The 23,510-nt window shown below is 42.4% G+C and overlaps 1 protein-coding gene across 7 annotated transcripts in view; it reads right to left on the bottom strand.

Moving 5' to 3' along the window:
• The window catches only part of ARHGEF3 (Rho guanine nucleotide exchange factor 3), a 312,998-nt gene that overhangs the window by 10,084 nt on the left and 279,404 nt on the right, over window positions 1-23,510 (bottom strand). For 6 of the 7 annotated variants that reach the window (XM_070360298.1, XM_070360301.1, XM_070360299.1 and 3 more), the window contains 5 exons: window positions 14,679-14,849; window positions 11,331-11,393; window positions 8,963-9,059; window positions 8,725-8,801; window positions 3,372-3,629 (listed from right to left, as the gene is read on the bottom strand). In XM_070360298.1, coding sequence (XP_070216399.1) covers window positions 3,372-3,629; window positions 8,725-8,801; window positions 8,963-9,059; window positions 11,331-11,393; window positions 14,679-14,849 — 666 coding nt within the window. The remainder of the gene's footprint in view (window positions 1-3,371; window positions 3,630-8,724; window positions 8,802-8,962; window positions 9,060-11,330; window positions 11,394-14,678; window positions 14,850-23,510) is intronic. The other variant, XM_070360300.1, reaches the window with a different exon arrangement.

The following is a 23,510-nucleotide window of genomic DNA, read 5'->3' as shown; positions in this document are numbered from 1 at the left end:
GGCAGCTATGACTACTCTCAAACGCTGCTTCTTTCTCTGGTGTTTGGAAAAAAAAAATGAAGAGAGACAAAAGAATGGAAACATTTGGTGTTATTCCATATTCTGTATCTGTATTTACTGTAGTGACTCTGGGTCTGCTTTCATTTATTGAAAGTACTGCTTTTGTATTTATATTCATTTGTACACATGACTAATACACCTGCATGCCATGTCTACTGTCTCTGTACTGGTTCTCGAGAGGAATTTATTTTGCAGAATTGCAGCAAGGAATAAAGTTACACATAGAATATTGCCAATAACCAACCGTCATGGTAGTTGCGCATTTAAATTTATTGTTGCCTTTCTTATTTGGGTTCACGCTGAAGGGCAGGGGCTGGTAAAGTGACATGATGAAAGATATCCGTAACAGAATAAGGATTAAACCCCCATATGCTGGAATCGTCATGCTCAAAGTAGACTCTGAAAGCCCTGTCTGTCTGGCCCCTTGTGAGGCAGTATCATCTACTCATTGGCTCCTGACATGGACCAAGAATAGCAGGTTTCACTGTAGTTGCAAAAAAAAAAAAAAAAAAAAAAAGGACTATTCTTTCCATTGATTCCAGTGGTGTTTTTTTTTTTTTTTTTTAGGGAATTGGAGCAGTGGCAGGCAGAGGGAAGAGATGGTTTACAGGATAATTTTCTGACTGAAACAATCCTTAGAATACAAAATATTAAACAACCAGATCTGGAATATACAAGTATCCAAAGTCCTATTTTAAGATGTTCTCTTCGGGGGGAAATTTCTATCAACCTTTCAAAGCACTATTAAGCAATTCTAACACAGATGTGGTAGTTTACACACTATATTAAAAAGGAAGATCTTTCTTTAGATCTAATCATAAGACTGAATACTTGGTGTAGAAGAAATTTATTTAGAGTTCCCTGATTTTTAATTGTCATAGGAGGAAAATTTATTTAGGGAACATATTAGTTAAGCTACGATGGTAGTGTGGATTTTATGGTTATCAAACATTCATGATGCATTCAAGAGTACAGGGCTAAACAGTTCTGTTCATCCAGGATAATGCCACAAGGATTTTGTAAAGAAGAGGAAAAAAAACTGCTGTGCCTATACAGTGTAAATGGACATTTAGAAGACTTGCTTTGCAGACATTTTCAAATGCAGGTATACCATGCTTCACACCTAAATTTGCATGAAGAACTTGGCAAATTTGCCTGAAGAATTTTACACACTAAGGAAACTGGTGTATTGCAAACAATCATATTCTTATCTATCTGTTTTTAAATTCAAACTTTAGCTTACTGGTTTTTTTTTTTTTTCTTCTTGTTTTTAAACAAAGCATTATTCTTTCATGCTGCGTTTTAAAAAGAAGAAATCTTTACTGGAAAACTCAGAGTAGGCTTGTGTTCTTCACAAAAGTAATTATTTAGACTAGTTCGAGTTCCCTGTTGTTCTCTTTCCTACAGACCACACACTTGCTGGGATGAAATATGGAGAGGAGGCCACAGTATTGCTCTTCTGAGTAATAAAAACAGACATGAAGAAGTGAGCTGGGCCTCATCTTGGGCCTGCATTCCCCATTGTGCTGGACTGGGAGCCTGGTTTGTATGCTAGGCCTGCCAGACACCTCAAACACCTCAGGAGAGTCTTTCCTGTTCTTCTCTGTCCCTACACGGACAACTGGCCTAGCTCTGGATTGGTGAGGTCCTCCATAAAGCCTGGTAGCTAGACAGATTTCTGCAGTTCCAGAGACAAGAGGGGCTTAAAAAAGTAGCCAGGCTTTCAGCTCTGTGGCAGAGGAGCATAAAGAAGTGGAGAAGTCATAAAAGTGGCAGTTTACACTGACAAGGTTTGGATTACTTGTTGGCCCAGACTTGGGCGAATTATTTAGTGCCCCCACGCCTTATCTGGAAAAGGAGAATGGCCCTAACATGAACAGCTTTCTCATAGGTTAGTATGAGGGTTAAATGAGCTACATAAGCCATTAGACAATCACATGAAGATGATTTACTAGGTATTCAATGCATGTCAGCAGGTGTTATTCTTGTTATTGTTGTTGCTGTTACTATTTACTACTGTTATTGTTACTAATTACTATTGAGTTGGCCAAAAAGCTCATTTGGGTTTTTGCCGTACCATCTTACAGAAAACTCTTTGGCCAACCCGATGTTATTAAGCCCCTCTCTGGGAAGATATAGTTTGCTCCACAGACTCAAGGCTTTTGATTGATTTTCCAATGACCTCTGTTTATCAGCTTGTTACTGTCCCAGATCCAGTCAGGGAATGAACTATTAGAACTGGTCTCTGCGTCTTCACTGCTAACTCCCTGAGCAGGTTTCCAAGACTATGCATCTGGACCACTGCAACATCCTCCCAACTTGATTCCCTGCCCCTAGTCTCTGCTGTCCCCTGTGCTACAGATGCAATGTTACATATCCAAGATCACACAGCTTGTCAGTGATGGTGCTGGAATTCGAACCTGAATCTAAGCTACTTAAGAAACAAAAGTACAAGAAAGGAAAAGGGTCTCAAATTGATATTTACAACTGTATTCCCAATGTGAACCACCACCCTCAGTCCCTTCTCTTGCTGTTTTCTGACTATTATCAACCCCAGGCAAACTGACCAATGGCACTCGCTGGAATGACACACCCTGTCATTTCTTTATACCTCTGCCCTGGCTGTTTGCTCCTCTGGCCTGTCATCTCCTCTGCCCTGTCCTGCAGAGCACTGCAACCAGAACTGAGCTCTCTGAGCACAATGTCATGGTTCACCACATCCCATGATATGGATCTGATTTTTCTTGGTCTTACATTGCTGCTAGGCAAGAATCCATATTTCCCAAACCACCCAGCCCCATACCCAATGCAGTCGCTGGTGAGTAGGTTTGACTAGGCTTTATGCGTCAATCTGGGGCCAAGGACAGCTGGGTTTCAAATGGGTGCTGATTTCACAAATGGGCTTCGGTAAAAGGCAAAAGGCAACTTCCATTTGCTAACTAAACAAAGCTATTCAATTTAAAATCTCTACAGAGATCTTACCCTAATAATCAGGAATTGCAACGAACAGATTACAGAGTCACCTATTCAGAATCAAGAAACTTTAGAATCAAAGGGACTTTAGAGTGCATTTCATGTAAATACTGCATTTCACAGATTAAGAATAGTACTGATTGACAAAATCAAAACATGGTCGAGTCATGTTGGAAACCAAGATATGTGTATGCTTTATTCCCTAATAAACCACCACCCTCAGTCAAGCCCTGAATCCAAGATTCCTGTGTCCTAGTACCCAGGGACCCTTCATTCACACATTTACCCAATCTTACAGCCACTGGGGAAATACCAAGGGGAGAAAGAAAGAAACTCACAGCTTCTTCCAGGTGCTGCTGATCTGGATTATCATTTGGTGTGTGTCTCAAGATTTCTCGAAGAAGCAGAGGGTATTTCACCAGACGGCTTCTTGGAATATCCAGGAAATTCCAGAGATCTAGTTTTCGGCTAAAGGGGGATTCTAAACATCGCTGCAGGAAATCTTGGACTCGGTGATCTTGTTTTTTGTGGTCCAGCAGAGCTTTGGCAGCTACTTGATTGCTGCAGTAGCTGTCGTAGGAGCTGAGACAAGGTAGCTGAGAAAGGAACATGAGAGGAGGGGTGCAGCATTAAAATAAGCATGCTCTGAAGCTACACGCTGACATCACTCACTGGGACTGAACAAAGCCTAACTGGTCTCCAGGCCTGCCCAACATCTCTCTGTTTGCAAGGCTGGAGGAGACACACATGAAATCTTCAAAATGGCAGGCAATAGACAGATAGCTCTCTAGGCTCCGGCTTGCTTGCAGTTATTTTCTTAGCGGCATGTTTACTTTCTTGATTATTAAGACCTCAATAATTTGTTTGCATTTCTGTCAATCTAAGCTAGACACAAAAGAACTGGAATTACTGTATATGTCCACAATTCACAATTTTCCTAAACGGGGATTACTGCATATGCATACAGAATTGTCTTAAACTTTCAAAAGTATCTGGTGAGAGGAAAGAATATTTTTTAATAAGGGCTCTTTTAAAATTATTAATAAGAAACTAATCTAGAAGAGTTGGTGGGACAAAAAGAAAGGAGTCAGACCCCACAGCCCAGACCTTTGCATGGCCCAGAGCAAGCACCTCTACCTACATTAGTTTTAAAGTACTTGATTCCAAAGCAGACCAATTATAAAGAAATCCAAGAAGTTAAAAGTAGAATTAGTAAAAAATTAGATGCAGAAAGCATTTACAAACATCTTTGAAATTAGTTCTGACAGGCCAGAATATACCTTATGGTTAATATCACGGTCCCATGCAAAGAATATTGTTGTTGTTGTTTAGTCACTAAATCCTGGCTGATTCTTTTTGATCCCATGGACTGTAGCCTGCCAGGCTCCCCTGTTCATGGGATGTTTCAGGCAAGAACACTGGAGGGCCAACATTGCCATTTCCTTCTCCAGGGCTCTCCAGCCCTCCCCCGACCCGGGGATTGAACCTGCATCGCCTGCATTGGCAGGTAGGCGCTTTGCCACTGAGCCACCAGGGAAGCCCTCTGCAAAGAATACATTTTAAGACGCTGGAACACTTTTGAGTCCACCATCTTCCTTCCAGCCAAATACTAATTTCCCTGACATATCCCATGAGTCACAAGGTGCAAACACAAGGTCAAAGGCTCAGTGCAAGGGTCGCTCATCTCCCCTTTCTACTCCTTCCTGTGATGGCACCCTCATGTGCAAGCTGTCAGCTTCCAGAAGGTCATCAGAGGCGATAAAGCAGCCATTGGTCCTGCAGTGTTTGCTCCCCTCCCTGGACTAGGAGTCACACCTACCACAATGCCTGTTCTGTAGGAGGATTCAGGGTGAGACGGTGGCAAAGAGGGTCTTTCGTTTTTGCATCCTCAGTGCTGTGCACTAGGCCCACCATACAGCGGACAAGGTTTGTATTTTGAAAGAACTAATAAATCAGTGTTTAATGGATTGCTGGATTAGATGATAATTGATGGTTTTTGAACTCAGCTTAAAAATAAGCTGCAGCGGCATTTGAAAAACGGGTCAAAGTTTAAGTGTTCTGCTGCTTCTTTTGCACCTTTTATCGAAATTATTTTCTCAGTGACTGACATCAGACAAGATACCATGGAAGTCAAGTTTAAAAAGTTTACTGTCGAGTTTAACATTTCCTGGAAATGTCTACTTTCTTTACATGTTATTAGAAATCTCTATTTGTATTAAAAAGAATTACAGAAATTCCTTTCTCAATGTTATATTTGGAAGTAATGGCAACTGGTGCCTATACACATGCACACGTACGCAAACATCCTAGATGTGTAATGTTTAAAAAGTTCACTGTTGAGTTTAACGTTTCTTGGAAATGTCTACCTTCCTTACATGTAATGAAAACAAAAAAACCTGTCTATTTAAAAGGGCTGCAGAAATTCTTTTCTCTATGTTGTGTTTGAAAGTAATAATAATTGGGACTTACACACACACACACCCCCCCCACATGTGGCACTGTGGCTTGTAATTCAGATCTTCAGAGCTAATTAGAAAGAGACTCAGGCCCTCTTAACTTCATTTCCACTTCCTTGCCTTTTAAAAAGACTTGGAAATGGCCAATGTTTTCATTATGGAGAAACAAATCAGTAGTAACCATCAGATGTAATCTAGCGAAGCACCCCGACCACGCTCCGCTTGCAGTCCAATGGGCCGTTACCCTCTCTGACCATGCCGCCCTGCTGCCATGGCAACCAAATCTGGCTCTGGTCCTGTGTTCACACCTGACAGGGTCCTCATTTCCTGAGCATAACATGAAAAGCTATCTGGTACAGCTCACTGGCTAGAAAAACCCCACAAGTGATCTATAACCAGATAGGGAATGAAGAATACACATATCTTGGTTTCCAAATACAGTGCAATAACTCTAGAACAGGGAGAATCACATTCAAAGCTTAACTCAGTGACTAGTCAAGGGACCCTTCAGAAGCCTTTCTTCACCTACAAAATGCACATACTAATATCCTCTTTTAGTGAGACGTTAAAATACGGCAGATAAAAAGCGTTAACAGAGGTTGGTTCCCAGTTAAGAATTGGTAGCTACTAGCTATTATTATTTACTCCAAAAATATTTTTATTGAAGAAATTATGGTTTAGAGAAGCAAAACTACTTGCTTAGCTGGAGACAAAATTAGTCTGAAGTGTGTTTGTCCTTCCCACACCCTGAGAGTTCTGAAGTATTCCCCATCATTTAGACTATCAAGAATTTATAAGGGAAACGCTTTCTCTCTTTTTTTTTAAAGAAAGTCTTTCTACCTTCCTAATATTATGAAAAGTGATAGAACAAAGTTGTTTTTTTTTTTTTTTTTCGCTTCTGTGTACCCTGACTCTCTCTTTGGAATGAAAATTTAATTAGAACCCAAATTAACATGGGAACTTGCTGCTCTGTAGCTCTGATAAATTATTTTATTACTGAAAAAATGTTAGCATGAAGATGTAATTTGGGAAGTTGTTTCTTTATGAGAAAGAGAGCTTTATGAGAACAGGCCAGCCCATGGTTACTGATGTCCAGTAAAGAAGGTGGTTCCCTGAAAAAAACCCACCACTCTCTTTAAGGTCTTTAAAGTAAAAGCAACTGATTCATTCTAAGGTCAAAAGGACTGGTCAGGGCAATCCCACTTGGGCGGCTTACTTGTTTAAAAGAGCTTTTTTGCCCACTTTTTTCCTTTGGGGGGAAATGAATCAATTTTTCATGGGTGGAATGGGCTTTGACTTTTCTCATTCAAAGTCTACTAAGATGTTTATTTTGTTCTGTTAAAAAGACCAGAACTCAAACAGATGCACCCCTTGGTTTACAATTCCCACTCGCACGGACACATCTGCAGTGAAGAGAGGGAAAACATTTAACAGCTCATCAGGCCTGATAAATAAGGACCATTTCCCATGAGATCTGGTAACAATGGGCCAGTTGTGTAATTTCAGGCTGCCCTTCAAGCTGCAAGCTCCCATTTGATGTCTAAGTGTCCAGACAGTGATGGACTGGCATGGTCAAACATCTCTGGTGTAAGTACAGAAAAGGGCTACAAAACCCACCCTCAAATCAAACCAATTTCCTAACAAAAGTGCATTTATTTCAGAAAAAGAAAAGTAACAAAGCAGATTGCGTTCATTTTTGCTTCTCACATGAACAGACAATTTGTATATGACGTCTAAGGAAACCTTATAGTTCTACACTGCCGTCTCATCAAAAACAGAGGAGTCATCGTGCCATTCTGCAGTTGTTCCCTCTCCCACCAAAGCAATCCACAGACTGAAGAAGTTTAAGAAACAGTAAGGCAGACTCTCTCATCTCATTACACCTCCTCTGTCTCCAGCTGGCTGACTCTTTTTAGAGAAATTTCTTTGTGGGCTAACGAAGTTAAGACATCTACCAGGGCTCATAATAAAATGAAAGTTAGAAAAAAAAAATAAGATGAATGATCTCTCTTGAAATATTAAGGCACATGTTCTAAATTATTCATCTTAGAACATTACTTGACTTTCAGATACCCTTGGGATATTTCAGCCTCAGTGCTAAAACTGACTCCTGGACTAAATAAAGCTAAGTCATGAAACCGTCAAAGTTTCTTGATCAAGGCAGTAATGGAGAAGCATTAAGGTAAGAAAAGAGATCAACCACAAAGCTTACTTGCTGGAAGGTTTAGGAAGGTTAAAACACAAATAAAGTGTAACTGGATAAACAGAAATCACATGGTAATAGGATTTATAATCTTCACACACTCTCCAAATAGTGGAATAACTCTAGCAGTGCTACTGTGGCGCTTCCTGCCTGTTCTGGAACACTGTGTGGATCAGAGGGACCCAATACTGCCTGGAAGAAGTCTTCAAAGTAATCTGCTTTCATTATCTGCTTCATAACAAATGAAAAACACCTGGGGCAGGGGTGGAACACTCAAGGACTTACAGAGGGAAATAGAAATGCATAACAGGGAGCAGTGGGGCCTGTGGCAAAACAGAAAGTGCATACCTTGTCTAAAATAAACTACAACTGAACCACCACTGTAAGCGCTTAGTAAAACACTAACTCAGCCCCAGAACCAAAAATCTATAGACACCATCATCTAAAGTCACAACTGATTTCTTCAATTATGAAAGGGTATGGGTTATATTAGGGTACAGATCAGCATAATACCCAGCTCTCGTAAGAAGTTACTTAGGATCAGATATATGCTAAACATTAACAGTATTTAGTTACTACCTTGTTTATGAAATAACATTTGACCATAAGGAAATTTTTTTTTTTTTTGGTAGCATCAATAAAGCATTTTTAGTGATGGACAGGAAGCTGTCCTTAAATTTTCACTAGAATGAAAGAGGTAATAGCTATATTTGGTGTGATGTGAATATTAATTAGTTTTACTTAATTTGATGTGAAACTAGAAACAATTTCATGTGTGCCTTTACTTCTTTTATTGCACAAAGGCCATGTTATCTTTAAATGAAGTTCATTTACAATAAGAAAAAAAACTGTTTCTATGCTCTGAGGCGATAAGGCTAATAAATATAATGATAAATTATACTAGAAACTTGCCATTTTAATTTTTCTGATGTGAAACCAAAAGTTTGCCTATAAAAAAAGTCCAGCTAAAAATGAAACTCCATTGACATTACTGAAAATCATCTTCAATCAAAGCCAGAGAACTTTTCTTACCCAGCCCACGAGGATGGGACCGACGTGCTCAGTCGAGCCATCGGGCTTGCGGACATCTCGAAGCTGACTAAGGAGGTCTGGTGAGAAACAAACAAGAGTCCTTATTTTGTTAGGCACTCAAAATATGAACAGGGCTGGGAAAGTCTGGGTTACTCACGTTATTACATAACTGTGACTTGTTACAAGACAACTCAGTTAATGCTACAAGTCACGACTCATCCTGAGAACAAAATTATACCTTCATGGAGAGGAATCAGGGAGTCCAGTGTTCCAAAAATTTGATTCAACTCCTGTTCTGTCATTATGGAGAGTTTCAGCATAGGGTCGTGATAGGCCTGCACAAGAAGGGCAAGAGATGGAAGCACGCATTTACAATCAGAAAAAGCAAGCTGTTAACGTAAATGGCTTCTGAGAGGCCCTATGGAGTAACAGAGTATTTGGCTTTCCCCAGTGACTTCTCCCATAATGCTGCACAAACAGCAGATGGGTGTGGTTGGAGCAGATGAGAATCCGGTATTGCCTTCAGCCTTTGCAGTTGCTGATAAACCAAAGCTGATTTTTTCAAGCTTTTTTTTTCCTCCTAGTATATCTTATGTCTCAGAAAGGGCAGGGATTCTAAATATAGAGCAGATTTGATTTGTATAATGTTTCAAAAATTAACCTTACTGAAGGTCCAGCAGCTTGAAAAATTCCCACTGTGTACAAAATTAGTTACCACTAGGTTATTTTTCAATCAGTCTGTATTTAAACTGTGAAGGGGGAAAAAGGTGCTTGGTATCCTTTACTATGAAACTGAAGCAGAGAGGGCAAAATCTCTGCCAATCTTATCATCTCTTATTAATGGTAAGTAAACCAGAGTTCAGTTCAGTTGTTCAGTTGTGTCTGACTTTTTGCAACCCCATGGACTGCAGCACGCCAGGCTTCCCTGTCCATCACCAACTCCTGGAGCTTCCTCAAACTCATGTCCATTGAGTCGGTGATGCCATCTGACCATCTCGTCCATTGTCGTCCCTCTCTCCTCCTGCCTTCAATCTTTCCCAGCATCAGGGTCTTTTCCATGAATTGGTTCTTCACATCAGGTGGCCAAAGTTTTGGAGTTTCAGGTTCAGTGTCAGTCCTTCCAATGAATATTCAGGACTGATTTCCTTTAGGATTGACTGGGTTGACCATGAATAATACATGTATACACAATTATACCCAAGGCACTGCAAAGACTGAGACTGCACAGTCCCTGCGTTCAAGTTTTATAAAGCTCACTGGGAAGATTTTAAAAAAAGGTGTGGAAAAATTAATGTTAAAAAAAAAAGTTTAAGGTTAAAAATAGGAGAGATGTCACATGGCAGCAAAAATTCACCAGATGATAACTGCTCTAGTAGATCAGAGAATTAGAGGTGGATTGGCTATGGGATATTTTAATGATGAGGTACTTGGCACAGAGAAAGAGGTAGTAAATACTGTTGAATGAACTGAGATTTGAGTTTGCTTCTGGAGGACAGGTGGACATGGATGGTTGAAATGAAAGAGAGGGGTTTGCTGGAAGGCAGGGCCAGCAAAGCAAAGGATACAAGTGAAAAAGGTAAGGAGGTTGATCTTGGAGGAGGAAGGAGGAGCTGAACTTATGACCAGCAAGAGGTCTCCTAGAGTTAAATGCCTCCTCTGTCCTCCCCATCTTCTTCACCTTCAGCCCTGCCCAAAACTCAATTTTTGTTGACTGTATCCAACAAAAGCTCGGATGGCCATCTCTCAGGAATGCTACAGATGGGACTTGATATTAGCATAAAATTAGGTTCCCAGGTCGGGAAGTTCCCCTGCAGAAGCAAATGGCACCCACATGTGTATTCCTGCCTGGAGAATCCCATGGACACAGGAGCCTGGTGGGCTACAGCCCATGGGGTCGCAAAGAGTGGGACATGACTGAGCAACTGAGCACATGCACACACACAGGGACACTTAGGAGAAGGGAAGCATCTTTCCAACCCTGTTAATTTTTGAGAAAGCTGAGAGAGTCACAGGAAGAAGTCTGGATTTTAGCCTCCACGGCAGACAATGGAATGGAAAGGTTTTTGAGGCAGGATGGCTGTCAAGATTATACAGACTACAAGGCATGAATTTCCTTTCCCTTCCCACACACAAAGTGATTACAGACAATTTTCCATATGAAAGACCCTAACTTACAAGACAGTATTCATCTGCCTTCATGAATGACTTTACCCACTTATGGGACTCAAACAACTTTCTCTCTAAGACACCATTCCAATTTCAGACGTCTGCATATTCTCTCCCAGGGCTGAGGGAGTCCTGCCTGTGAGACTTCTAGGACAATGAAATGCATGTGAAGCCAGGCCTCATGAACACTTTCTGATTAAAATGAGGTATTCTTTGACGTGCGTTAGAGACATGCATGGGTGCCAGCCCTAAAGGTGTCAGGTCTAGAGCCTTCCTGCTTTGAGCCATTTTCCTACTACTTGGTTTGTAGGTTCCTCTCAATTTTTTATGACCTGTCTTAGTCATAAAAAGAGTGATCATAAAGTACAGTCTTAGCACTGTGAAATTACTCAGGAAAATAAGCAGGAGGTGACTCAAAGGACCACTGGATTTGAATGTACCTTTTTTGCCAATTTCAAGTCCTCTATTAAATCTTCTTCTCCTTGAGAAAGCTCAAAGATTGCCTGCAAGGAAAGATAACACATATTTACTGAACTTTCATTTATGAGACCAAATTCAAATGATGCTGGTGCCAGTGTGCAAAGCCCCAAATCTACTTATTTCTTCAGGATTTTTACAGGATTCTTAAAATATTAAATTAACCCAAAGCAATTGTATCTAGTGACTAAAACCTACAAAAAAAACAATTATGCAAAACTTCTGTGTAATGTGCTTATCTGTTTGTGGGAAAAAGAGTTTCCATTTATGCTTCCAATCCAACAAGTCATCTTTCACTTATAGAATTTTGATGCAGCTGAACAAGACAGAGTTATTTTAGGTGAAATAATTAGAATTTGAGCCATGGTTGTGAGTCTGTGTCTTGGTTGTGAATGGCAATCATAATAAATGATACAGGGCCTGTTCTCAGTGATGGATATGGAATTATTATTAACTGGGCCATCACAATTTGTCTTCCTTCTATTCAACAGAAGGTGAATCTCAACAGAGAGCTTTATTCCTATCAGCCACTTGTGTTAAGGCTGCATTGTAGGAAGAATCCAATATTTTATCACTTTAAATGTCTGGTGAAGTTAATTCATTCTAAATTACTTCTCACCTTCACACTGTACAATAAATAAAACCAAAGGAGCTGGCTGTGTGAAAATGTGTGTAAATGAATCATCTCTAATTTGGCTCTATTAAGCCATCTTAATCTAAGAGCTATGATGCACAGAACAGTCTTTTACTTTCACCTAAGAGTCTAAACTGTTGGCAAACTTAATGTTATTAAAGGACTGCATGTTTGTGGTGATAGTTCAGGGACTACGGCGTGTGTTTTGAATTAGAGGGAAGAAGGCAGCAGGCGTGGAGAACACCTGCGTCCCTGGGCCTATTGAACAGTGGGGTGATGAACGTGCTCCCTGGCAACAGGTGAAGGCTGGACGCTGTGCTGGAGGCCGGTGCATGGCGACCCCTCTCAAGGTCCAGTAAAGTTTCCACATCATGACCTCCTGGTACTCTAGACTTTGTTTAACCTTTTATTTTGAAATAATTATAGACTCACACGAGGAGTTACAAAAATAATACAGAGAGGATCTGTATAGCCATGACTCAGCCTCCTGCACTGGTGCCATCTTATATAACTATACAGCATTATCAAGTCCAGGACGTGGGTAGGCACAATAATGAACTATTTTTACTTGGACCCTGGGAGCTTCCCAGGTGGCTCAGTGGTATAGAAGCCGCCTGCCAATGCAGGAGACTCAGGTTTGATCCCTGGGTTGGGAAGATCCCCTTGGAGGAGGAAACTGGACCTTCCTCAGATTTCCTTGTATGTCTGTTTCACCAGAGCTCAGTGTGGCCCCCAGGAGAGGAGGACCACAGAAGCTGTAGTGGGGTACACGGTGGGCAGGCATCTGTGTGGGTGGAAAGCATGAAGACCACGGGCTTTGGAGTAGGACAGACCTGGGTTCAAATCCCACCTCTGCAACTTTCTAGGTGGGTGACCCTGTACCTTAATCATCTCCTCATCTGCAGAACCAGTCCTCCCATCTTTCCTTACTACTATCACAAAGTCCAAGTTACATATGTACACTACTCACACTTTGGAAAACGCAGAAAAATACGAAGAGGAAAAATTTAAATCATCCACAATATCATCTTGTTAACCACTGTTAAAATTTTGCCACTGTTAATATTTCTGCAAATGATATTATTAGTGTATATATTATTTTTAAATTGCCTATTTATTTTTTAAAATAGATAATACATCGACATGGTTCAAAATTCATAGCATAGGAATGGCCACATGGTGAAAACTTCCTTCTCGCCTCCTTCCCGCCATCTAGTTCTTCTATCAGGAGTCAACAATGTTACCAGTTCCTCATACGTCTTTTCAGAAATATTTTATGCGTCTATAAGCAAATACAGGGCTTCCCTCATAGCTCAGTTGGTAATGAGTCTGCCTGCAATGCAGGAGACCCTGGTTTGATTCTTGGGTTGGGAAGATCCCCTGGAGAAGGAATAGGCTACCCACTCCAATATTCTTGGGCTTCCCTTGTGGCTCAGCTGGTAAAGAACCTGCCTGCAATGCAGGCGACCTGGGTGTGATCCCTGGGTTGGGAAGATCCTCTGGAGAAGGGAAAGGCTACCCACTCCATTATTCTGGCCTTGAAAATACCATGGACTGTATAGTCCATGGGGTCGCAAAGAGTCGGACATGACTGAGCGACTTTCACTTTCATGCAAATAACACACACATACACACACACTCATTTTTCCTTCTTCTACATAAATAGTACCATACTATAACACCCTACTTTGTGTCTTGTTTTATCCACTTAGCCAACACTTCTTGTGTTTCTATAGTTACAGAAGGTATGGGCATTCATTATGGAACCAGGCCTTGATAATAGATGTTTGGGTTCTTTCTGGCACTGTTTTAAATGTTTCTGTGATGAATAACCTTACACATACTTTGTTTCATCTATGTACAAGTATGCCTGGCAGATAAAGTCCTAGAAAAAACTGCTGAGTCAAAAACCTAGAAAGTTCTCAAATACTCCTTTCGCCAATGTCACGTTTTCTACTAGAAAAGATATTCCAAGGATTTCCCTAGATGATACACCTTTGAAGTGTTTAGCACAGCTTGGCACATGACAAGTTCCCTATAAAGTAATATTATCATAGCCATCTAGAGCTACAGATGCATAAAATTTATAGGGAATGAAATTAACTGCATTCCATACTAAAGTCTTCCATAAAACTGGATCAAAGTTTCATAAACTGAATATTTAAAAATATTCCAGAAGGTGCTATTAAGATATAATTAATGTGATTATTTCTGTGAACGCTAGGATCCTAAAGAGATACTTCCTGATTCATCTTCTTTATGAAATCAGATTTTCACATCACTTTTTTTTTTTTTTTCCTCTCTAATATTTATTTATTTATTTGACTGCTCTCAGTCTTAGTTGCAGCATGTGGGATCTTTAGCTGCGGCATGTGGGATCTAGTTCTCTGACCAGGGATGGAACCTGGGCCCCCTGCATTAGGAGCACCAAGTCTTAGCCACTGGACAACCAGGGAAGTCCCCACATCAGTTTTTTTTTTTTTTTAAGTCAGGGCCATACCCAACCAGATGGATGCTGGCTTCTCAGTTCCTTACAAGGTCTGACATCCCCATCCACCCTCCTTCTGACGATGCGGTAAAGAACTCATGTGGAGACAGGGGCATAGATGAGGCCTGGCTCTCACCCATAGTGCACCTTGTTCCAAACACACGCCCAACTCCAGGGGCCCCAGCCTACCTCCTGCCGTTTGATTTCCTTGGATGTGAGCATTTGATTGACGCACACGTCGAAGGTCTCACTCCACAGCTTGCTGTCTCTCCGCTTTGTGCTCGAGGGGGCAGCATTCCTGGACCAGGGTCGGGGGCCCAGGAGGTCGGGACGGCTCTCACTGCGGAAGCTGATGGACCGCTGAACAATGAGAAAAACAAACCGTCACAGGCACGGCAGCAGGACTGGGTGGATCATGTGAGCGGCTTCCTGTCACTGACAGAACATAAATCAGACATGTGCAAGGAGGAGAGGAAAATGCCACGAGGCTCGTGGGAAGTAGGGCATTGTCTCTCGCCTACGTGCTAAGGAAAATTGGGCAAGGGGCCGCTTTCAGAGACGTGCTGGGAGTATCCGTTCTGCGAGACTGGGCTAACCCTGTGTACCATAGCATAAGAGCACTTCAGGTCAAATGCGTGCACACAGGCGGCTCTCAGTCAAGGGATGGGCTCTGTTTTCTTCCAGTGGACACCTCCGCTCTCGAGAAGAACAAAGGTTAACAGAAGTGGATGTTCTTCAAAAAACAAACCAACCCAACATCTGGCTAGTAGGCCTACTCTCCTCCTTCTGGGAACACAGCCCACTCTCCTTGGGTAACCCCTCTCACTTCATTTGGGCAGACTCCCCCAGACCTGACCAATCAGAGTACCCCACCACCCTGCTTCAGAGAGGGGACCTAATTCCCTGGAATTTGCTGTGTGCTCCATGGGAGAAAGAACGGACGATCGTTTCTTCAGGACCATAAGCTCAAGAGATAACCTAAGCAGCAGTTTCTTGCAGCAACTCACTCTGGTTACACAGAAGACTGTGTATGCTACAGGAGAGCATAAAGGGACACACAGAACGGAAGAAGGAGAGAGTTCACAGTGGGGGGAGGGGAGCAGCAAGCTCTACCAACACCATCTGAGCCCCTGGATCTCAGTGTGATTGAAGCCAGGAAGAGCCACGCAAAGACTAAGGGGCTGACACATTCCCCTGTCGGTTACGATCTTGGCAGCAAAGGACACCACTCTCGCCTTATTTTTCTGATTTTCCAAAGAGGTTCTAGTAGACTTTGGGATGGTCTAATCATCCAAAGTCTTCCCATGTAGCTGAGACAAGCTAGCACAGTGCTTTCTCTTGACAAATGCAAATAATCAAGAAGAAAGCTGAGTGTATCATCTTCAGCCTTCATCCTAGAAGATTTCAAAACACATACTGGAAATGTTGCCAAAGCAGTGAGGTGTTGCTGTGCTCAAAAGTCACATTCTTATTTAGCAAGTGTTCCCTGCCACAGCTGTGGCCACATGTCTATGGCCTTTGATATGAAGTTCCAACTCCTTAGTTGGGCACTGAAGTCCTCCTGTAATCTGACCACAGTCTGTACATCTAGGATCACCTCCTACCACTCAACCATGAGCCCCCTCTTCTCCAGCTCTACTCGGTTATCTGCCGGACGTGCCTAAAATGTAATGCTCTGCCACTTGCTGTGCTTCCTTCAAGCAGTCTTTTTTTTCTGGAATGCTTTTCTTGCCTTGCCTTGCTGGTGAACTCCTAACTGTCCTTGGGATAGGTATAATGCAAACACCTCCTCTAGGGAGCCTGTACCAATGTTCTCCCATCCTTTCCCAGAACCATCTGGACATATCTCTGATATAGTGATGATCACACTTCATGATACTTATAGTCATCTACTCTGAACTAGAAGCTTCTGCGGGTAGGAACTGATTTTGCATGTTAAATATGAGTCATCATCACTGAAACTTTCTAAGGTAGCTTTCAAATATTTTGAGATTCAACAATAAAATTTAAGAAAGTATATTTTAAAAGAACTATCCATAACATTGTTGAGTACATTAGAATTCGTCTGCTTTCTCAGGTGGCACTATGGTAGAGAACCCGCCTGTCAATGCAGGAGACAGAGGAGAAGACTTGGGTATGATCCCTGGGTTGGGAAGATCCTCTGGAGAAGGGACTGGCAACCCACTCCAGAATTCTTGCCTGGAGAATCCCCATGGACAGAGGAGCCTGGCGGGTTACAGTCCTTGGGGTCACAAAGAGCCTGCACACACACACACATATCTGCTTGATAGAATGTTATCTAGCCATTAGGACACTTCTGAGAGTTCTGTGTGGTTTTTTTTTTTTTTTTTTCTTGATATAGTTTTAACAGCTAAAAATCCCTTCTTTGTAAGTCAAAATAAAATCAGAATTCAAATCTGTACATGAACACTTTATAATTATGAAAAAGTGCACATGAGTGAAGATACAGAAGGAATGCCACAAAATTCTATTGTTTTAATCTGATTATATTATGGGTATTTTTTTACCCATGGTTTACAATTTTTCATCAATCAAGAATAATGAGTAAATATGAAAAATTTAAAAAGAGACTGCCAAGGGGCTTCAGAGTACAACCACAACTTCCTGGAAGCGGGAAGCTTCAAACAGCAACACAGCTCTGCAGGCTGGCACAGGTGTCTGTGAGCTTCTGGGCTCAGGGATGAGCTCACGATCACTGGACCAGCCCAGGGCTGGCCAAGAAAGCACTTGCTCCAAATACAGTTCACTAACAGTACCTCACAAATCCTTGGGATCTCTTGAAAACAAGCCCTTGTAATAAACAGTAACCAAACTAATGCTCGCAGATCCAGATCCCTCCAGCACTAAAAATCAATTAGCTACAGGCACGGAAAGGTCAAAACAAGCAAAGTGAGTCATCAAGAGACTCTCTCATCTCAGTTTGCAGTTCTGATGCCAGCTGGGGCGGGAACTGAAGAGCAGAAAGAGAGGAAAACACGAAAAGGAGGATTCAAAATGAAAGACGTTTTCTACTTTCACTTGAGAGCATCAACCGCCTTCTTTGTTACGGTTTCAGTCCCTGACCAACTTCAAATTTCCCCTCGCCGCCACCAGGTTGAAAGTATTGTATGCTAACTTTGAATTTTCATATAAAAGTACATAAAATTAAGTACAAATCCCCTCATTTTTCTAAGTCCACTTTCTAGAAGCAACTGCTGTAAGTTTGTTTGAGATCTTTCTGAACCTTTTCTATGCATTTGCTAACATTCATAGAAAACACGTCTTCTCTTTTTACTCAACATGTCTCTCCATGTTATAAGACTCATTCTTAAAAAAAAAAAAAAGAATTTATGGAGGTACAATGCACATCATATGAAATTAACCACTTTTACAGTGAATAATTCGGAGAAGGCGATGGCACCCCACTCCAGTACTCTTGCCTGGTAAATCCCATGGATGGAGGAGCCTGGTAGGCTGCAGTCCATGGGGTCGCTAAGAGTCGGACACGACTGAGCGACTTCACTTTCACTTTCCACTTTCATGCATTGGAGAAGGAAATGGCAACCCACTCCAGTGTTCTTGCCTGGAGAATCCCAGGGACAGGGGAGCCTGGTGGGCTGCCGTCTCTGGGGTCGCACAGAGTCAGAAACGACTGAAGTGACTTAGCAGCTCAGTGAATAATTCAGTGGACTTTAGTACATTCACAGTGTCATGCAACCACCACCTCTAGTTTGAAAACATTTTCATCACCCTGAGGTCACCCAATCTTTTTTTTAAACTGAGGTACAGTTGGTTTACAATATTGTATTAGTTTCAGGTATACAACATAGTAATTCAAAATGTTATAGATCAGACTTCATTTATAGTTATTATAAAATATTGGCTATATTCCCTGTGCTGTACAATATATCCCTGTAGCTTATTTATTTTATATAGTTTGTACCTCTTAAGTCAACCCATTCTTTTTAATGGCTACAGTGTTAGTGTCCCATAATCTGGATGAACCACATGGATTTAAGCAACCTACAACTGATGGACATTAACATTGTTTCCAGTGTCCGGCTATTATAAAAATTGACTCAGTGAACATCCTTTAGGTATTCGTGCTGGTATTTCTGTAAGGCAGATTCCTTAAATAGAATTCCTTGGTCTGAGAAGTAGCCACTTCTTAACGTTTGATATGTACTGCCAAATTGACCTTCAAATAATCTGTTCAACTTGATAGTCCCCAGAAAGGCATATGATATTTCCTTTCCTACACACTCATCAACATGATATTATTATCAGTCTGACAGGGAAAAAATACATCTTAATTTCAGTTTCATGTTCTGAACATAGGATTGAACATATTTTTATGTTTTTATTGAAAAATTTCCCAGAGTTAGAGATTTTCTACTGTTGCAGTTTTGTGGAAAAAAACAGACAGGTGAGCTATACTAGGTGAATCCTATCTCTAAGAATTCCTGGCTTTGTGTTTCCTTAGTACCCGATGCTAGGCTCGGGGGCTAAAGGGGAAGGGGCAGGGATGAAGTTCACCACATAGATCACAGAAAAGTGAAAGTCACTCAGTTGTGTCTGACTCTTTGCGACCCCATGGACTATATATAGGGTCCATGGAATTCTCCAGGCCAGAATACTGGAGCAGGTAGCCTTTCCCTTCTCCAGGGGATCTTCCCAACCCAGGGATCGAACCCAGGTCTCCTGCACTGCAGGTGGATTCTTTATCAGCTGAGCCACCAGGGAAGCCCAAGAATACTGGAATGGGTAGCCTATGCCTTCTCCAGGGGATCTTCCTGACCCAGTAATCGAACTGGGGTCTCCTGCATTGCAGGTGGATTCTTTACTAACTGAGCTATCAGGGAAGCCCATAGATCACAGAGGGACCATTATATACCTGCCCCTGCTTAGCACTTCTCACAAGTTCTCTCCAGTCCTCACAAGAACCCTGTAAGGTGGGAGTTTATTCCCATTTTACTTATGAGTAAACCGAGGCTCAGGAAGTCTAAGGTTCAGGATACAATACTAGATCTGTGTGAGTCCAAAACCCGAGCTCCTTCCACTTTACGGGTTGTACCTACTGTTTGGGCATCCCAGGTGGTGCCAGTGGTAAAGAAACCGCCTGCCAGTGCAGGAGACATAAGGGACTTGAGTTGGATCCCTGAGTCGGGAAGATCCCCTGGAGGAGGAAATGGCAACCCACTCCAGGATTCCTACCTGGAGACTCCCATGGACAGAGGAGCCTACTGGGCTCCTATTCATAGTGTTGCAGAGCTGGACATGACTGAAGTGACTTACCATGCATGCACCTGCTGTTTACAGGCAAATCATGCATCATGAGGAGGTTTTGGTGAGATGGGAACCAGCCTTCTCAGAGTTCAAGTTAAGAAGAGGGCGTGCATTTGCTCAGTTTTAGGAATAATGACTGAGTGGCTCTTTGATTAAGCAAACTTCTGATTTACACCTTTAATTCAATTCAGTTCAGTTGCACCTGACTCTTTGCAACCCTGTGTACTGCAGCATGCCAGGCTTCCCTGTCCATCACCAACTCCCAGAGCTTGCTCAAACTCATGTACATCAAGTCAGTGATGCCATCCAACCATCTCATCCTTTGTCGTCCCCTGTTCCTCCTGCCTTCAATCTTCCCCAGTATCAGGATTTTTTCCAGTGAGTAAGTTCTTTGCATCAGGTGGCCACAGTGTTGGAGCTTCAGCTTCAGCATCAGGCCTTACAATGAATATTCAGGACTGATTTCCTTTAGGGTTGACTGGTTGGATCTCCTTGCAGTCCAAGGGATTCTCAAGAGTCTTCTCCAACACCACAGTTCAAAAGCATCAATTCTTTGGTGCTCAGCTTTCTTTATGGTTCAACTCTCACATCCATACATGATTACTGGAAAAACCGTAGCCTTGACTAGACGGACCTTTGTTGGCAAAATAATGTCTCTGCTTTTTAATATGCTGTCTAGTTTGGTCATAGCTTTTCTTACAAGGAACAAGCGTCCTTTAATTTCATGGCTGCAGTCATCATCTGCAGTGATTTTGGAGCCCCCAAAATTAAGTCTCTCACTGTTTCCATTGTTTCCCCATCTATTTGCCATGAAGTGATAGGACTGGATGACATGATCTTTGTTTTTGAATGTTGAGTTTTAAGCCAAGTTTTTCACTCTCCTCTTTCACTTTCATCAAGAGGCTCTTCAGTTCCTTTTCACTTTCTGCCATAAGGGTGGCTCATCTGCATATATATGAGATTATTGATATTTCTCCCGGTAATCTCGATTCCAGCTTGTGCTTCATCCAGTCCAGGATTTCACATGATGTAGTCTGCAAAGTTAACCAAACAGGGTGACAATATACAGCCTTGATATACTCCTTCCCCAATTTAGAACCAGTCCATGGTTCCATGTCCAGTTCTAACTGTTGCTTCTTGACCTGCACAGAGATTTCTCATGAGGCAGGTAAAGTGTTCTGGTATCTCTTTAAGAATTTTCCACAGTTTGTTGTGATCCACAGTCAAAGGCTTTGGCATAGTCAATAGAGTAGATGTTTCTCTGGAACTCTCTTACTTTTTCGATGATCCAACAGATGTTGCCAATTTGATCTATGGTTACTCTGTCCTTTCTAAATCCAGCTTGAACATCTGGAAGCTCTTGGTCCAAGTATTGTTGAAGCCTCGACTGGAGAATTTTGAGTGCTACTTTGCTAGTGTGTGAGATAAGCGCAATTGTGCAGTAATTTAATTAGGATGGATTAAAACAAACATTTTGTCTTTTTAAAACTCCACTTCGAAGGGGGAAGGATGCTGAAAGAAAGAATCCCCAAGAAATAAAGAATGCTAGGCTGGTGTGTGGTCAGCGGCTGACTGGCCCTGGAGGCAGCTCACAGCCAACCAGCCCCAAGCCATGCTCGTGGGTGGGGCTGACCACACCCTCACCAGTCAGGAGTACAGCTCAGCACAATTAGACGAAAGGACTGGAGCTAGGGGAGAACAAGGTGACTGCTGCTGGGAGGAAAAACCCAAAGAGGAGGCTGCCTTGAGAGAGGAGAACAGCCGCATGCCTTCTAGTCCCACCACCGCCCACCCCCCTGCTCTGGCTCTTGCGTCACCATGTGCTCTGTGACATCACTTACTAGTTTGATTCTGACATGTCTGTTTCCTCCCAGAAGGTAAGCTCCTTGAAGGCCCAGGGTCTCCATCTGTTCTATTCACTGATGGATTCATCTGCACTGGCACATGGTGGGTCCTCAACAATCTTGCTTAATGAGGGAATGTCATTGCTTGCCTGTGAGGGGGGCTTTAATCTCCTTCTCTGTCCAAAAGGTGAGGATTCTTACCCATGTTTATAGATGAGGGAACTTGAGGCTCAGAGAGGGTGATGCTTTGCTGAAGGTCAGGTAGCTGACCTGTGCTCCAGAATTTAAACCAGGTCAAAAGTGAATTCAGGATGACAACCCACATCTGGTCTATTTGAGTCCAGCTCCAACACGTTACAAATTTTAACCAATATCCTACCCTGCTTCCTCTAGGGTAAGATTTAAGCATGATGGGATGTGTGCACCCAAACAGATGAGGATCAGGCTACTTCTTGGCCTGCGGCAGAGACTCCCCACCCTGCCACCACTAACGTCTTAGGCCAGAACAGCCTTTTTGTGAGGGGCTGTCCTGGGTAGCACAGGATGTTTAATATGATCCTCACCTCTAACCACTAGATGCCAGGAGTACAAGGTGACCAGGAGAGGCTCACTTCAAACTAAGGGACTCAGCCCTGGGAGGGACTGGATACAAAATAGAAACATGCATGGCGATACCCTTCATTGTGGGGAATCTGGGCCTGGAATGAAAAATGTTCCAGGACAAGCAAGAGTTTCCATGAGGGAAACTGGCCCAGCAAATCAGTCAAAAACCCAAAGCTCATAACTACTGGCAGCTACAATAACAATGGCCATAGCAGGCGCAGATACTGCAGATTTAGGAAGTGGGTGCTCATGTTTATGCCTGGCCTGGGTATATGGAAAAGATGCTGGAGGTGGGGAAAAAGCTGCCGCCTTTACATGTGTCAGAGGAAATGTAGACCCGGCATGACAGGCATGATGGAACAGATTTGGTTTGTTAATGCTCCCTGTTCAGTGGGGCACTCCCTTGTCCTTTTCCCAAAACAGAAGGTCTCTATGGCCAAAGATAACGCACTCCAATTAAGAGTTAGAGCCAGGGAAATCCTCTACACTGACCATTGCTATTTTGTAGCAGACAGCTTACTGTTTAATGGATTGGAGGTTAGGGTGGGACTGTAAGAGGAAAACGTGTCTGTGTTGCTACTACAATGGATTAAACCAGAAAGTACAGTGGTGGTGGTAGGGAATGGGGAAATGTTCTCAGTGTCCTGGAGGAGACTGTTTTACAAAATTTGATTAGAGTAATTAACTTAAATGGAGAAATAACATTTATCAGCTATGAAGCCTCTATCACATTGGCCTCTCATTCTAATCCTGACAGGATTTCCCTGTTGGCTCAGATGGTAAAGCATCTGCTTACAATGTGGGAGACCCGGGTTCGATCCCTGGGTCGGGAAGATCCTCTGGAGAAGGAAATGGCACCCCACTCTAGTACTCTCGGCTGGAAAATCCCATGGATGGAGGAGCCTGGTAGGCTACAGTCCATGGGGTTGCAAAGAGTCAGACACAACTGAGCGACTTCACATTCACATACTAATCCTGACAGAGGCATTGGACAGGTTCTCATATTTTGCCCCCTTTTGATAGATAAAAAATCCAAGTGCCAGAGGATTAAGTGACTGGCATAGGTACACGCTGGAAGAGAACTGAGTCTAGCTTTTCAACTACGAAACTCCAACAAAACATGAGTTAAGAGCACAGGCTGTGGAGTAACACAGACCTGGTGTCAAGTCACTTCAGTGGCTGAGGGACCTTGGAAATCTCTTTGGATTTCAGTTTCTTTACTTGTAAATTGTTTTAGTCACCACTCAGTTGTGTCTGACTCTTTTGCGACACCACGGACTGTAGCCTG

The sequence above is a fragment of the Bos mutus genome, chromosome 22, assembly GCF_027580195.1.
Source record: "Bos mutus isolate GX-2022 chromosome 22, NWIPB_WYAK_1.1, whole genome shotgun sequence".
Lineage (NCBI taxonomy): Eukaryota > Metazoa > Chordata > Mammalia > Artiodactyla > Bovidae > Bos > Bos mutus.
The sequence above is the reverse complement of the archived record's forward strand: the minus strand, read 5'-3'. Positions and strand labels throughout refer to the sequence as shown.